The following is a 17,877-nucleotide window of genomic DNA, read 5'->3' as shown; positions in this document are numbered from 1 at the left end:
TTTGCATGCTTTGAAATGCTGTAATTCCTTGTATGAAAAGGACATAGGATATCTAAGCCACAACCTTCTCCATCTATACTCATCCTAGTAGAGCTCATCAACAAACATGGCTTCAAGTACCATTTATGTACCCATGAATCTCAAATATTTCTCTCTAGAAGCTAAACCTCTCTTCTGAACTCCACACACCCATTGTCCATATGACATCTAAACTTACATATCTCATTGACACTTAAAAATCATTTAAAAGATTTTGGGTCCTAAGACTGAACTAAAAATCTTTTTATCCCACCTCTCTACTCCCCTCCCCCCAAATACTGCTCCTTTGACATCTCTGTATTTTAGAAGATACCCCATGATATAGCCAGGAACCTAGGGGCAAACTTGGATTTCTCTCTCTCCCTAAACCTCCACATTCAACTTAGCACCAAATTTTGTCAATTCTACCTCCTATCTCTCGACTCAGTGTACTTTTTTCCATGCCCACATCACTACGTGGTTCAAGTGTCCATTAAGTCTAACCTAGATTATTGCAGTTTCCTCCAAATTGGTATTTCTGAATCCATGTTTGCTTCCTTTCAATCAATTCTGCACACTGTGCCAAAATGACCTTTGTAAATGTAATTCAGATCATTTCAATAGCTTTCCACTACTCTTAGGATGATGATCAAATGTCTTAACATGGTCAAGATTCTAGGGAGTCCAACCCTTGTCTACTTGACTAGTTTCATATTCTTTACTCTACATTGTGCTCTCCCCAGTCCAATATCACTGCAATTGTTTTACATCATCAAATGAAATGTTTTTTTTCAAATCAAGGTCTTTGCAAATGCTGCCTCTTTTCCCTAGAAATGCTCTCTACTTCACCATAGGTAACACATACTTTTTCTTCAGTACTCAGATTAAAAGTTATTTCTAGTAGAAAGCTGTTCGCAATAGCATCTTACCTGTTTCGATCTGCCAGTTATATTTCCCTGTAGCACTTTATACCATTCCTCCAATGACTAAATTTAATGTTGATCTTTTCTGCTAGACTGTCAGCTTCATGAGGGCAGGGACCATGTCTGTACTGATAACCACTATACCCTTCCCATTTCACAGTGTCTGTTGACTACTGAATGAAGTCAATTTTGCAATTCATTTATTCCTAAATGGAATATTTCTTTTTAGTGATTTTTGATTATGTATTTATTAATATGAAACAAAAATACAGCATGGAATTTACCTTCACATATATAGAGTACACAAGTTTCTACAGTTGTTTTTTTTTTTACAGGGAGGATAGAGGATAAATATAGGATGAAAATTAATAGCCTCAAGAGATTTACTTTACATAATGGACTGAGCCATGGTTTTATGACCCTTAAAAAATATTTACTCTTTATAGTGGTAGAATTTAATTATATATAATGAAGTAAAATATATATTTCAATATTAATAAACACTGGAAAGAATGATTATTGTCCAGTAAGTCATAATTGATAAAGCATTATGCTCAAATAGGTGTTTTCCACATTGCACCACTATCATTTTAATAATAAAAAATACTCTTAAGTTAAAGATCCTGACAGACACTCAAAAAAGGAAAGCAAATAAAACTATTTTGCTTTTAAAACAAAATAAAACATAACTAGAGTCAGGTTTTTATGCTTGTGGTTTAACAGGTGCCTCTAAATAGAGAGTTTCAAAATCTGTTAACTTTTAAAAATTACTGTGGATTTAGTTTATCAATTACATACTTTAAAAATTCCTAGAGTTTGGTGAGTGACTAAAATAGTATGATTTCAGATAATTATAACAAATATCCAAATACTAAAAAAACCAATGTAGGTATTGATTTTGTATTGGTGACATCATGCACTGAAAAGGATAGAAACTCCACATCTAGGCAGATTTCAAGGGTTAGAACTGGGAACAAAATGGTTACATCCTGTATTATTTTCTAAATATATAGGCCAAGACACCAACTAGAGTACATTTTTCAAAAGAAGGATATATCCCAGAACAATATCTCTTTAAGAGCTTTAGTATAATAAATAAAATAAAAGAGGCAGACTAACCTTATATAATATCAGGAAAAAAGGATCTTTTTAATCTTTTAAATTTTTTATTCCAGGTATTAATAAAACTGTGCTAACCTTTTGATTGATATTGTCTAACAGGCATCTCAAAAATAACATGTTTAAACCCAAGCTCGAGTTTACCCACCATACTGCTCCACCTGAAGTCATCCCAAGCTCCGTCAACAGCAAGCACATTTTTCTTTCTTGGCCAAACTAAACACTTGAAGTCATCCTTAGGTCTACTGATTCTCTCATACTCCACATCCAATTGCTTAGCAAATCCTGTCAGATCTTCTGCAAAACACATCTAAGTTTGGTCACATTTTGCCACCCTCATTTCTTCCACCGCAGTCCAAGCCACCATCATCCCTTGCCTTCATAATGGCAGTAGGCTCCAAATCTGCCTTCTTGTTTCCACCCTTCCCCCCACCCCCCTCCCACCCCCCCGTGCAGTCTATTCCCCACATAGCAGCCAGAGTGACCTTTTAAAAATGTGAGTCAGGTCATGACATTCTTCTGCTGAAAACCTTTCAGTGATTTCTCCCCATCTCATTCAGAGTAAATCTGGTGTCCTCACCATGGCCTACCACCTCAGCCCCTCACCTCCACTCTCACTGACTACCACTCTCTGCCTCTCCCACTCTGCTCCAATCACTCTGGTCTCCTTGCTGATCCTTGCAATTCTACCTTCATTCTTTTCCTTCATATTTGCTATTCCCCTTACACTTACTTTTCCCCTAGGTTTTCATGTCTCACTCCCTCACTTCCTTTGGATCTCTGCTCAAATGGTAACTTTTCAGAGAGGACTTCCCTGACCATACCATCCAAAACAGTTCCTTGTGACTCTTCTCTTTTTACACTGCTTTATTTTTCTTAATAGCACTTAGCACTAGCTGACATATGATTTATTTTTATTATCTTTCTCCTCCCAAACACACATACACACACATGAATGTAACCATAAGAGAGCAGGAACTTTGTTTTGTTCAATGTTGCATCCCAATGCCTAAAAGAATATCTCCACATAGTAGGTGCTCAATAAATATTTGCAAATGAATAAATGAATGAGTAATGAATGCAAAATAAAAGAGAGTGTTCATATTAAATTAAAACAATAAAAACTGACATGAAACATAATTAAAACTCTGAGAGAGAATCTTAGGAATATGCATTACTTTTAACTTGTTTACTATCTGGAAAATAGAACCATATTTTATTTAACTATCAAAACAAGATACTAGGCACATCAAAAGCATTTTCAGTTTTCAAAATATATTCTGGCAGAAACACAGTAAGCATAAGTATACCTTATTCTGCCAAAATCAAGACACAAAGCTAATTGGATGCGCAACAGCTCCTAATGAAGATGACAGCTCTTTACAAAACAAGTCAGAATTTCCATTGGAAATAGAGGTAACAGTTTAGTGTTAAAACACAAATTTCCTTATTGTGAATGGCCATTTTCTGGCTTATAAATTAATGACAATAAATGCACAATAACCTCTTGACTGTACCCAAATCCACTGTGACTACCTCCAAGCATTTTTAATTTACAGCAAAAAGCAGGGTGCTTGAAGTCAGAAAAGCAGGATTTGAGCTTAAGGTTTGTGTTGTGAGGAATCAAAGGCAAAAATCTTTGGAAAAAGCAGTTGCAAACTGTATAGCATTATATACATCAAAGTATACTAGAATCTCAAAATCAAGTGTGCCACTATCACCAAAAAATTGAATTTATCTTAGACTGTTAGCTCACCTGCCTTTCTTTCCTTATATCTCTACTTCCAGGTGAGACATTTGAAACATAATATTTTAATTCAAACAATTAGAGATTTTTAAAAATCTACTTTTTTTATTTTGGAAGAAAGTTGTGGCTATAAGCCATTTGTGAGCTTCTAGGAAAGTCAAGAATTTATTTTTCCAAATCTTAATGGATTTACCCAGCTGCCTTCACATTTCAACTTGCCTCATGGCAGGCCTCCTAAGAACTCTGTCGCTTGGAGGTTTTCTTTCTTTCTTCTGGGAAGTAAGTTCAAACCTTCAAATTCAAGTTGTATTTTGGTTCCTAGAGAGCACCCACCATAAACTATATTCTAAATGCCAAGATTCTCTGATCAAAACTTTTCAAACTGCCCTTGTCTTCTCCCACTGGGAGTCACTTTTTACAGAGGGTCGTCAAACGGGACTCACAGGTTCCCTCTCAGGATTTCTTGGAGTGGAGACGATAGCCTTCATGAGACTGTCAAAGAAATGCACTCTCTCCCTAGAGAAGTTTTACAACACTAAACTGTCTCTTTAATCGGGGTTTCTTAACTCCGTCTCATCATTCAGATTCAGGACAAAAGAGATTTTTCTGACCTATTCAAACCTTCCATTTTGTCATTTGTTTTGCATCTGATTCTCTAAACTTTGATTCATTAGTCACTTATTTATTCAACACATCCCCTCCCAGTGTCCACTATGAACACAGCATTGGATTATGTCCAAATTTTCCACATTATTTTATACATAAAGTATGTTTATATAAGTGATATACAATTATTTTTAAATAAAAGAAATAATTTATGTAAGATTTATTCAGTGCACAGATTATAAATACTCAGAACATAATAATAAACCAAAATTTATGATTCAGGAGACCCCAATCTAAATCTCAACTCTATTATTCATTCCTAATGTTAACTCAAAGACGTATTTCCTCCTTGTACAACTGAGTTCCCTTATTTGAAAAACAAAGTAAGGAAACATTATTGTTTAATTCACAAGAAATTATTAAATCTTAAAACATAAAACATAAATATAAAATTAATATATGTTGATGTCTATACAAAACTTGAGGTAGGGGGTGGCGTAGATTGAACTAGGTTAAAAGGACACTGAATTCCAGAATGCTATGTTTCTAAAGGCATCTAAAGTAATCCAATCTAATTTAATCTAATCATCTAATACCTAATCTAAAGACATCTTCTCTAATTCAAATATTTTCTGGGCCTGCCAGGTGCAGTGAGCTTTTATACTAGAAGCCTTAAGGCAGGGCCTGGGCTGACCATGTCTTAGAATCTAATTAAGAAACAACATTAAATGTTGTTCTGAGACTTTGCTTAAATTTTAATTTTCCCTCCAGGAACCTCACCTCTTGTCCTTTTTGCATATCAGTCTTCATCCCAAGGCTTCAGTGTTCTTCCTGTAAATGCCCCTGCCTGGCACAGCCCGAGTCTTCCTAACCTTTGCTCCCTCATTTTTTTCCAGGGCTGGCTGTCAACCAGACCACTGTCCCTGGCCTGGAATAAAACCTCTCATTCATAACTATGCTATTTAACTTCCAGGAGTAAATTAAATGACCATCTCCCACCAAGGTGTCATCAATCTCATTTCTAGGAAGTAGATACTTCAGTAAGGAGAATAAAAAACAAAATGAGAGTGTATATGGGTAGCCAGACAGTAAGCCTTTGAAGAGAGATAACTGTGGTAGGACCTGTGACTTGAACAAAACTAACAAGCAACAAAAAAAGGAAGGAAGGAAGGAAGAGTGGAAGGAAAGAAAGAAAGAGAAAGAAAAAGACAATAGAAAATCAATGGGAATGCTGTTGGGAAGAGAAATATTTGAAAGGCTAATTTTAAACAGTCACAATTGTAAACATTTACTAACTCCAAGCTTTCAAATGCTGAAACAAAAAGCAGAAAGTAGTAAAATTCAGACCGAAGTACATAAAATTGTGCAATTCAGAGTATGTGTATATTTTCCAAATGTAAAAGCAATAAAGAAAATTGGCTCATGGAGTTTACCCTTAGATAACACCATAAAATTTGAAGACTTGTAAAAGGATAGGCTGGTAACACAGTCAAAGTTAATGAAGAAGTCTTGGATACAGCAAGCAATTCAGAAGGGAGCAGCAGAGGAAAGAAGAAAGACAGAAGCAGTGAGTCAGGGAGAGGAGAAATACTTAGAAGATGGGGAAAAGTGGTTTACTTACTTATGATCCCATTTTGCAGTATGCTATCTGTCGAGTAAGAGGAAAGAGAAACAAGAGCACATAACATTGCCAACCACATATATTTTTGAAAAATTCCCGGCTCAGTAATTCAGTCAAAGAGCAAAATCATATCAAGTGACTATTTGAAAAAAGGATATGAATGTACCAAAATCTTAATAGCTAATTTTCGAATAGGGTTGAAGGGAGTTAAAATGTACAGGGCAGAGGTGGCACTGAATCGAGAGATTGCTTTCCCTTTATTCAATACTATAAACGTCTGAAAAAGAAAACAACACATAGAACAGAATTTAGAATCTTAGTATTAGAATAAAGAACATTTTAAGAGAAAGGTGAGACCATTATTTAGAGATATAGCTTTATAAAATAATATAGCAATGTACTAATTACTGCCATATGACATGGTGATAGGTGCTTTTGCCTTTTGAGCACTACAAACTCTCCTAAATTTGGTAAGTGACATGAGGATTTAAAGAAGAAAATAAAGGAAATTTGTAGTCACTGCCATAGGAATTCTTAGCATCTCTATTGAGTTTTGATATCATAATTTTTAAACTGTATTTATAATTCATGAAAAGCACAAAAGTGAGGCTTTGATTACTTCTTCAGTGACATAAAATTTATTTTCATGAGAACGTCAGGGTTTTCCAGGTGTGTTTTGGGATCAGACTATTTTCTGGGCACTTACAAGTCCCCTGCTAGTATTCAATCTGCAGAGGGCCCTGGGAAGGGCAGAGTCTGTGGTCTGAAGTCATAAACCTGCTGAAGATCAAAGTACTTCATACAGAGCTCAAGATTGTAAAGGGGAATTTAGATACTACTTCTTGAAATATAATATACAAATGTACATATATAAATTATATACTCCTTGTTTTCACTTTTTGCTTCACTACACTGTAAGGTGAATAGACTTTTGCCCTCCCTCCATTTCCCCACCACAGGATGCCTCTTCAGTTCACTGCCCGTCCCGGAATGTAGGTTCAAATGGGTGCTTCCAAAAGACTTCTAGGGTAATGGGTCCAGACGTGGCTAGGCCCACCAAGCATCCTGGTGATATTTTAGACAGAGGGGAGGAGGCACAATCTTCTTCACCAGACATCCCTGGGACTAGTCTAGAACCAGTTAGTAAGTAGAGGAAGTAAAGGCAACTTGACTAAGAACTCACTTTTTTATTGATATAGTACGGGTCCAGGTCCTCCAGGGGCTCTGACACCATCTCTGGAGGAATGTCTCCATAAATAAACGGAAGGGATTTTCCTGCTTCCAAGTCACTATTTGGCTTCGGGCCATTTTCATCATCCTCATCCTTGCGCTCTTGTTTGGGTCTCTTAGCTTTCTCTTCTGCAATGCGTTGTTCAATAGCAGCAAGGGATTCCCTGGTAAAGAAGCGGAAGCTGTCAGGTCCTGGTGGTACCAGCACTGACTGTGCCATCTTTTCATCCTGCTCCTTTAATCACTGTTTAGCTCCTTGCATAAGAAAGTGCTATGGAAACAAGAGACAGAGAGAGAGAAAAAAAGCAGTGGCTATTAGGACAAAAAAGTGACTGTGGCAATTACATGATATTGAGATAAAATATATAAACCAAGCTATCTATAATATTTTACTAAGGAAGTTGTATTTGGCATCCGGGGGATTCTCATGCATGCATTCATTTGCTTGCATGAAGATCTATATTCTATATTCAGTAGGTGTCTATGAGGTAATCTCATCTCCCACTCCCAAAATGTATGAAGTGAAAATATCTAGTTCAGAGCTCAGAAATGGAGGATACTGGTTTGTGCTTGCTGTTTCACTTGTGTGAATATTTTGGCAGCCATCTTTTCCAGCATCCTAGCTGAAAAAATTTCAGAGATCCAAAACAAGAGATGAAAAATCACCCAAAATTGTGGAACCTGGGCTATGCGAAGATCTTGCACGTATCTCTCCATTTTTTTCCATGTTCCCTTTGGCCCACTTTTCCACCTTTAAAAGCTTATTCAAAATCAACGCACCTGGTAAAGAGCTCTGGAAATCCTGAAATGCCAGGCTATGGAAACACAGGTAGGCACTGCTTGAAAGCAGGGGAGAGGGAAGGAGCAGGGGATGCCCGATTGCGTTTGGAACTGCTCGGAAGCTACACAGGAAGGGATCCAGCTCCTGCCAAACTGGGCAGGAAGTCACCCACGTCAGAGGTCTGGAGCTTGGACCCCCTGGCTTTGCAACCTGCTGCTAGCTAGTGTAATTGCTTCTTAAATTAACAAATTTGCAGTACCTTAGGAAATGCTGTAGAGATAGCCCATTTTCTCAAATAGTGCCCATTTCACATAGCAGATTTGGACTTGAAAAAAATAATAAGTTTAACATAGTTTGTCCTTTAAGCAAACTCTATTAGGTTGGTCTGTATGTTAGCATAAATGGAGTTTTACTGGTATTCTAATCATATTTTACTAGACTAACATACATAACTCAACAGAACACACCAATCCTTCCCAATGTTATCTCTGAGCCAGTGGCAGGAGTTTTATGTTTTTTGAAACAATACAACTAAAATCTGAACTCCTGAATGCTATCTGTATGAAATCACTTATGTATTTTTCCTTCTTTTAAAAATATCAATCCATTTAATCCCCCACCCTACAGGAATGAGAGTTGCCATTTAAATATATGAGGTGCATTTTCTGAGTATAAAATGCATTAACATCCAGTTCATTTGTGCAGCACATGCCAGATAAAACAGAGGGAAATCTAAAATAACATAAGCTATTGTACCATTCCCATAATTTTTCTTTTGAAGTAGACTAGGACCTTTCAGCCACCAGCTAGCAGAATGCCCTCTCAGTATCACAGTGCCTCCAAACATCAATCATTTTCCTCACCCATCCTCAGAAACCCTTATGCCTAGCGACAGGCATAGGCATGGAGATGGTCCTTGCACATTCCGGGGAGGAAACTGCCATGCCTGGGTGCTCTAATAGAAGAGACATGTTAAAACATGCAGCCAGCAGCTTCAAAATGAAAGTGGTCCTCTGCAGATTCCCCCAAAGACTCTACTGTAAAGGTAGAGAAGCATTACAGAGAATAAGCATAATAAGAATATGAACACATTACCCCTGTAGAATCTTTTACACCAAGAGTTTGGGATTGATAAGCTGGCACCAAGAAGACTGCAGCTAAAATTCCATCATGCTTTTTTTTTCTTTTTTTAATTTTTTTTTTTTTTTAATTCTCCTTCAAAGACCACACCTAACTTCCTGTAAAAGGATTCTGGTAACTGAAGTAAGAACAGGCATTTCCTGTGCGGGGACTACAAAATGGCATGATTGTAACTACCGCTAGAGGGCGGGGGAACTGCGAAGAGAAACCGCTCCCAGCGTACACACAGACGTACGTTTGAAACAGCCCAAAGCTTTCAGTAATGGAGCTCTCATCTTCTACAGGCTTCTCTTAGGACAAAACGTTAAGACTTTGCTGATTTCAATTATTAATTTTGTTAACCTATAATGCTTCTGTTCATGGTTTTTATTTGCTAAGCCGGAAGTCATTCAATCAATACAAATAATTTGAATTAAAAGAAAAAAAGTAAATAATGAAGAGTTAAAAACAAAAACTCATAATGCTCTAATCATATTAATGAAAGTCTTACATACAGTGGGATTTAGCATCAGCCTCAGCCCCAGAGTATCTGGAGTCTGATAAAATGCTTTGCTAATTCAACAGAGATGGCCTTTGTGCCATACAAGCTAACTTTCTCTAGAAATAAAATTAACTTGATGAGACATCAATCTTATTCTAGCTATGATTTAAATTACTGAAAAGCAGCCAGAAGAAAACTGAAAAGCCAGTGGGATCCCAAAGGCCAGTCTTTCAAACTAATAACACAGTTAAGATTTGAGGGCTTAATATACACCAGTCACTGACTGGGCTAAGATGTCTACATGCACTATATCATTTCATCCTCCCCACAACCCCAGCAGATAAGCACTTTCACGATCCTTACCTGAAAACTAAAGAAAGGAAGTACACCGAGGTTAGGAAAAGTCACCCAAGGTCGCAGGGGCAAGATTCAAAATCAGTGTCTGACACCAAAAATCTGTGAACTTTACTCAGTCATAAAAAAGAAACACCTGCTCATGCAACTAAAGCCTAAAATAAGGATTAAATAAAAATCAGGCAGTCGCACCAATTATAATCAGAAAGTCATAATTATTAAATCAATTTATTTTGCATATGTTTTAGCTTCATCATTTTCATTAGAAAATGTACTCGTGGGAAATAAGCAAAGAGGAGATATAGCCCAAAAAGAGTTTAGACACTCTAGTAAGTCTCTTTTGATTATTAGAGAAAAAAGAATGATTCAAATTGGCTTAAGAGAGAGAAAGAAAGAAAGGGAGGGAGGGAGGGAGGAAGGAAGGAAGGAAGGAAAAGGAAGAAAGGAGAAAAAGGGAGTCCATTGGTTCAAGCTTTATCGTCTCAGGCTAGCTTTAGGCATGCGATGATTCGGGAGCTCAATTGATGTTACCAGCACCTGGTTATGCTGTATTCTTTGGCTCTGATTTCCATGGTGATAGCTTTTCTAGAGATTCATCCTTGATTGTAGTAAAATGCTATAGCAGCTCCAGCCTCCCAACCTCCCAGACTTAAATCCAATAGGAACAAAGACCCAAAAAAACTCTCATTGAAACTCACTGGCTCCAGTTGGGTCACAAGTCCCTCCCTGAAGTAATCACTCTGTCCAGGGTAATACTGTGTTTTGTGCTTTGATTGGCCTCCCTAAACCAAATGCCTACCCTTGGAATTAGGAGGGAACCTCACTTAAAACCTATAAACGGACAGGGTTGTGGTGGTGATATAGAAACATTGCTCAAAAGCAGAGTTGGAGTACTATAAATGGACTATAGGACTAAGGGGAGATTGATACTGGTCAACAAAAACAAACAAGTATACACTCTAGTCACATATTGGTCATATTTGTAGTGCCTCAATACTTAGAGTAACATTATGAACTTCAGGAGATATATATATATCACCTATTTTCTAGCTTCGCCGTTTCTATTAGGAATATATATATATATATATATATATCCTCCATGTATACCATCTTAAAGATTAGAAAGCAGGCAGGATATTTAGAAGATTCCTTCTCCAAAGTAAGTTGTCCTACTGTAATCAAATATTTCACAAATCTCTATGGTGAGCATTAGCTTCATTTATGAAATAAATATAAGAATATTCTGGTGTCACTTTACAGATATGCTTAACAATAGGCTAACTTGTTATACAAAAGGTTCCAATTCAAAAAATAAATTAAGGAGGCAAAAATTTACCAAGTGATTTGCCAAACATAGTTTTGAGGGGAGACTAACTATAGGAATAACGCATAGTGCTTACTTTTCGTCAAACACTATTTTAAGAACTATGAAACCATTTAATTCTTATAAACAACCTGATGAAGTAGATACTGTGATCACCCCCATTTAACATGTGAGGAAACTGAGGCATCCAGAGTTTAAATAACTTGCAACATGCGTAAGTTCTCACAGTTGTCAGTAGTAGAGACAGAATTTGAACTCGTGCTCTTGAGCTACTCAATCCACGTTCCTAACCATTATGCAACGCTTCTCAAGCCTTTTTCCTGAAACATTCACTATCAGGAACACACCAACGCAATGAAATTTCTTTGATATTATCTTAGTTGTAGGGTTGCCCCTTTCTCTCTTTTTGATCCTAGCCGGTGAACATGTCTTAGGATATTTAAAAAAGTGAACATAAAATGTTTTACCAAAATATCTAAGACATAAGATGAGCAACACCCGAATATTATTTCCATCTCAAAAAGACTTTTGTGCAATACAGATTTGAAATACAAATCAGTCTTTTGTTTCTGATTTCCCAGGATGAGGTCTTCAGAAGTCATGCATAGTAATTTTTCTTCCATTTTCTCTGACTCATGTTAACACCATACTGATATTTTATGAGAATGATAAATGACATATATTTTGTGAAGTTTTTAATCTTCATTCAGTTGTATTACTTTTCAGACAAAAGATTTTGTATTACAACTTTTAAGGCCAGACATTATTTTTGGAAGACCCATAAATAATGGGGAAGGCAAACGCTGTTATTTTAAGTAGTCAGAAAGCAAAGAATATTAAGAATTGGATTTCTAAATTCTGATGACAGTTCTGTTTTGTTTCAATGTATTCTTTTATTTTTCTCATTTATAAAAGAGGAACACATTTCTAAATTAAAATATAAAAGAAAAATTAAGCCATGTTATTATATATAGTGACATCTACAAAATAGTAGTTACAGTTATATGAAAGATAGGGCACTAACAAAACAAAGATATATAGTAATAAATAGTATATGTCTCTAATTTCTTGCCACAAAGATCCACATTTATAATTATAAGTGCTCTGAAGTTAAATTTATGCTAAGAAAATTATTGTATTGTTAAATCTCATGGATAAGGAAATAATTATATAATAGTTTATATTATAATTAATGATTTAGCGCATAAATGCTCAAAAAACTGAAGAGAATTTTATACTTAAGAGTTAATAAAGCTGAGAAACACTAAGGAATGTCTTTTTCTGAAAGTGATCTTTTAATCCTATTTTACAAATGTAATTTTTAGTTTTCTTCAATACATTAGAGTAATACTGGAAACATAAACAAGAAAAGATTTGCTAAATGTTCTCTGAAGATTTATTTTATGGATTTTCTAGTTTCCTTTAATCTGTAGACTTGAGTCTATTTTCTCATGAACTTTTTGATTGTCACTTACTGTGTTTGTGCATATTCTTCTCTCTTTAAACTTGATCCACTAGCTCATTTCAGTAATTAGCAATTTCCATGAAAGCGAGAAAGTTCTGAACAACCAGACTTACATGTTTTTCCACTATAGATTAGCAACAGACCACAATGAAAAAATGAAAGACAGGCTTAGTACGTACTGTTCAGATAAACTGTCATTTTTTGTTAAATGCTAGGTTTAGTTCCAATATGAAAAAAGCTTATTTTCAATATTCTATATTCATATTATATTTGTTGAGCAATATTCTTTATAAACGTATAGCTATTCCTTTAAATGACTGTTTTTTAAATACATTTTGTTTTTCTTAACAGAAATGCACACCAATGTTATCCTAATGATCCCTGGGAAACATTATTCAATATACTGATAATCAATTTACATTCAGCTTCCCACAGAAAAAATAAGTTATATATAATGAGATATGCCTATACCTTTATACAAACATTTTTGTTTTATTGCAGGTAGACTGGCAGCACATTTCTACATCTTTTCTTAATCTTCAGATGTATTAAATGCATGTTAGTAGACATCCATAAACTACTCCAGCCCTTCCTAAATGACTTATCAACTGGAAGGCCACTTCTAATCTGATTACATATTAGTTTGTTTTCGATGGATAGATTGTGATAGAATCACAGAATTCCACTTCTGGATCTTGACAGTCTGTATGGTAAGGAACAAAATTTCCTAAGGTGTGTCCTCCCCGTGAAAGTGAGACATTTCCATTTATTCCATATGCCTGAATATTTTCAGCTCACTTTTCTTCATTTCTTGTGTTTCATTGAGGACTTCTGCCTAAAACTTTCCCCCTCAGCCCTCACCCTGTTCTATGGGGTAGAAAGAAGCAGCCTCTGAACTCCTCAGTCAAGTAGCAGATCTGAATGTCTGGGCATCTTCGCCAGGAGAGAACAAGCAAGCAGAGCCGGGAGCAGGAATGGAAAACAATGCCCAAAAGATAGCTACGTTCCAGCATCCGAGATAGACAGTTTGTGTGTGTGTGCACATGTGTGTGTCTCAGAGAGTGAGAGAGAACTAGAGATGAGAGAATGAGAGCATAAGAGGTTATAGATTTGCTGCTTCATGACATGTTAACATGACCTAAATTTCAGCACTCTACTTGGTTCTTGATATTAATTCTCTCATTTATCCTTGCAATATTTTGTGAAGAAAGTAGTGTTGTTGCCACTTTTCTAATGTGGTGGTGATCTGGGCTTGTGGAGTCTGCCTAACTTGACATTGCCACACAGCCAGCATTTAAACTCACATGTGTCTGATTTCAAATTCTAAATACACTTCATTGTCCCGTTTTCCCTCAGAACTGAGAACTGTACCATTGATACGCAAGTTGAGAAGGATAATGTGAAATAGTTCTGATTTTTAAGTCACAGGATCCCTATTTGTACCTCAGATATCTGTAGATACCAGAGGGCTACTACTATTAAAGCAAGTGGTGACCCATTAGGAATAACTGGTTTTCCCATTATAGTCTTGCTATTGTGGGGTTAGCTTGACTTCTTTTGGAATAAGACAAACTCTCTGAACCTTAATTTTTTCATCAGTAGAAATGAAGGGTCATTTTGAATTTTATTAAATAAATTTATAAGAAAAAGCAAAGCACTATGACTGGGACATAGTCGATGCTTGATAAATGCTGTTTCTTTCCCTTTTTTCAGACTCCTTAGTGATGTTTGTCATTTCTACCTTTCATTAAAGTTATTTGTGCAAAGCCTATCTGCCCTATGACATCATCTTTCTTATCTTATCCCATCTGTCTTTGTAGTTTCCACAATGTCCAGCATCGTACCCCACCTTAGATTAACCATCCAGTAAATCATTGATGAACTAACAGCTGTCACCCTATATTTATTCAGGAGCTTTCTTGTTCTTTTCACTGAGGACACTTTCCTTTCTCTGCAGTATAATTTGTGTGTCATGATGCCAGACTAACTCTAGGTTTCTGATTTTTTTTTGTTTCAGTTATACAGAACCGTACAAGTGACTGCGTACATTATGGGACCTCCACAGCTTAAGCTCACCTTACCTTTCCGAACAGATGCCCTAAAGAGAGTAGTCAGACTACTCTCTTCACTACCTCTCCTCTCCATCACACACACACGCTTCACACATGCCCACATGTGCTCACGTGCATATATACACACATATGCTTGTTTCCGCCTCTGGAGCTTATTTCTCCAGCCCAGAAAGTTCAACATTCACGCATTTGTCTTTTCCAATCTTTTCAATTCTTCAGTACAGCCCCTCTGGAAAGCTTTCTTTACGGACTCTCTTCTTCATTTTCTGAATTTCCATTATACTTAAAGCGGAAAAATAGTGTGGTACTAACCTTATCACATCCCTCTACATACATTTGCTTTTTGCTTTAATTCGCCCTCCAAACTACTTCTAGGTCGATTTTAATGAAAGTACAACCTTACATTTGTCACTCTCACCCAAGCATCTTCAATTATTCTCCATTAGAATCCATATAAAGTACAAATTCCTCTCCCTGACATTTAAAGAATGCTCCAAATTTCCTTTCCAGTCTTATCTCCCATGAACCCCTACCAGTACTTTATGGTAAAAAAGAAATAATTTCTTCAAATTTTCCTAAACTTGCACCCTAATCTCTGCGTTTCTACCTCCAAGCTGTTGCTTATGCTGTTTTCACAACCTGAAATTTACTACATCAACCTGATATGACAATAGCAATTTTAAATCTCAAATACTATATTTTCCACGAATATTTCCACATCCTTCCAGCTGGTTATGTCCTTTCACTATTTCAAGCTTAATAGCACGTATTTTTCACACACTGTTGTATTTGTGTAACTGCCTTGAGGTAAGGCTATGATGTGCTCTTCTTTCTAACTCTTGAAGTACATAAAACAATACCTTGCACAAAGTAGATACTCAATAAAAGAACCGAATAACAGAAGATTTCAAAGAGGCACAGTGTTGAACAAGCCGTCCTGTTGAAGGGGGCCTAGATGTGCAATAGGGCAGATCTAAGATAAATATGGATCCTACAGGAAGGATAACTTTGATTCAATACAAATAATAATGTTCAAATTCTTAGACCTGAATAAAACAAAACAACTATTCTTTAATAAGAAATAATTCTCAATTACCAGAGATATTCAAGCAGATACTGTCGAAGGGATGCCTGTCTGGGCAAATAACTGGAATGTATAATTCCAAAAATATTTCCAACCTCCAGATTCTATGATTAATGAAAAAAACATAGCATCAAATTATCTTATACTAAAGTAAGAATAATGAAGACAGAATTAAATTAATTATTAAGATCTTCTACATAAATTCTGGATTAGAGATATGTCAACATCCCCAAAATGGTCATGGAACATTTTATCTCTCTCATCAGTGGCTGCTCCAACTTAGCTGTGAGCCCCAGGAGAGCAAGGAGCTTGTCTGGGCTTGCTAACCACCTTTCCGTATCCAGGGTTTATTGTATCATGTGGTTTCTCCATAAATATGTGGTACTGAAATAAAAATGAGACCTTATTTGCATTTGCATGACTAGATCAAAAAAGTCAAAGAGAAGACAGTAAAGAAAGTCTTACCAATGAAATCGAGCTTGTTTTAAAAATACAATTAATTACTGTTTCTTGGACTGCGATAAGAAAACATTGAAAAGCAATGGTATGAAGTTCTTCTTGCTTCTTTTTAGGATCAAGAATGAATCTATTTGTTATTGTTGGGTTCACATTGTAAACAACATCTTTTCAGCAAAGATATCAAAATATGTGTCCAAATACATGTTTCCCTTTTTAAATTAGTTACCTTGGAGCTCCAGGCACTTACCCCAAGAGTGCTGACTCTAAACAGTTTTGGATTTCCTTCTTTTGGGGTTGTCGCTCATCTTTTTAGGGGGCTAATTTACAGTTCCTTTTTTTTTAACAAGCGTTTTTGGCGCTCAGTTTCTAGCTACACCTGATTTATGCAACATCATTCATTTTGAGGGGCTTTTATTGACTATTATTTGGTGGGCACCAGGCTCCTGAAAAAAACACAGTACTTATGGAGCCAGACAGAACTGGTTTGCGTTCTGCTAGTTTCTAGCTGTGCTTCTTTGGGCAAAGGATTTAGATTATAATGAGGATTAAAGGCGATAAGTCAAATACCCAGTACACATAGCAGATGCTACTTATCTGCTTTTCCCCTATGCCCTTCAGGCTCTTACACTCAGCATTGTACTAAGCAGAATGAATAAGACCAAATATAAAGCTGGAAGTCTGATCTTTCAAAATTTACAGTGCAGTTTATCATTTAACAAACAAACTTTTACGTGGTAACCAAGGACCAGCATTCTTCTAGATGCTTAGGACACAGTAACCAAACAGACAAAACTCTGCCTTCATGAAGCTTATATTCTATGTATTCTGGTGCTACAGATTATGTACAAGTAAGTTAGATATAGACTAGAGCAGGTGGTGCTAATTGCTATGGAAAAAGATGATGCAGGAAAGAGAGGAGAAATATCAGGGTACGGGATGGGGAGGAGAAGGGTGTGTGGTAAATGTAAATGGGGTGCTCAGGTAAAGTCTTGCCAAGGAAGTGACTTTGAAGCAAAAGCCCTCCAAGGACCCAATGAAGCCAGCCAAGTCAGCAGCCTTCCTGGATGACAGGGTTCCAAGCAGAGCAAATGCAAGAAGGGAATTGCAGAAAGGTATTCACATTTGGAAAGGCCTACAGAAAGGTAAATAACATTGAAAGACTAAAATGACAACACAAGGCAATAACACATCAACAGGAAGAGGAAAGTAGAGCAGGTAGCAGGGACAATGAGTACAACAGCAGATGCTGCCAACCTCAGTTAGGCCTGCCATCTGGTTTCCCAGCAGTTTCACCGGTGACACCTGTGACATAAATGTCAAGATCAGAGCCCAAGCCAGACCCCGAGAAGCAACAATCGTACGAGAAATAAAGGAAAGCTCACTGCCACTCAATGTCCTGGGCCTGAGCACAGAAGGGGGATTCTGAAAGCAGGATAGCCATGCGTGGCCACTT

The 17,877-nt window shown here is 36.6% G+C and overlaps 1 protein-coding gene across 4 annotated transcripts in view; it reads right to left on the bottom strand.

Moving 5' to 3' along the window:
- The window catches only part of LOC103559670 (sodium channel protein type 2 subunit alpha), a 139,795-nt gene that overhangs the window by 76,617 nt on the left and 45,301 nt on the right, over positions 1 to 17,877 (bottom strand). The window contains exons 1-3 of one of the 4 annotated variants that reach the window (XM_070581503.1): positions 9,141 to 9,273; positions 7,218 to 7,535; positions 6,193 to 6,311 (exon numbers count right to left, since the gene is read on the bottom strand). In XM_070581503.1, coding sequence (XP_070437604.1) covers positions 6,193 to 6,311; positions 7,218 to 7,484 — 386 coding nt within the window. In that variant the 5' untranslated portion in view covers positions 7,485 to 7,535; positions 9,141 to 9,273. Of the gene's footprint in view, positions 1 to 6,192; positions 6,312 to 7,217; positions 7,536 to 8,044; positions 9,050 to 9,140; positions 9,274 to 17,877 lie in introns of those variants that run through there. The other 3 variants (XM_070581505.1, XM_070581502.1, XM_070581506.1) reach the window with 3 other exon arrangements.

This window comes from Equus przewalskii, chromosome 17, assembly GCF_037783145.1.
Source record: "Equus przewalskii isolate Varuska chromosome 17, EquPr2, whole genome shotgun sequence".
NCBI lineage: Eukaryota > Metazoa > Chordata > Mammalia > Perissodactyla > Equidae > Equus > Equus przewalskii.
Note: the sequence above shows the minus strand (reverse complement) of the source record. Positions and strands in the feature narration are given on the sequence as shown.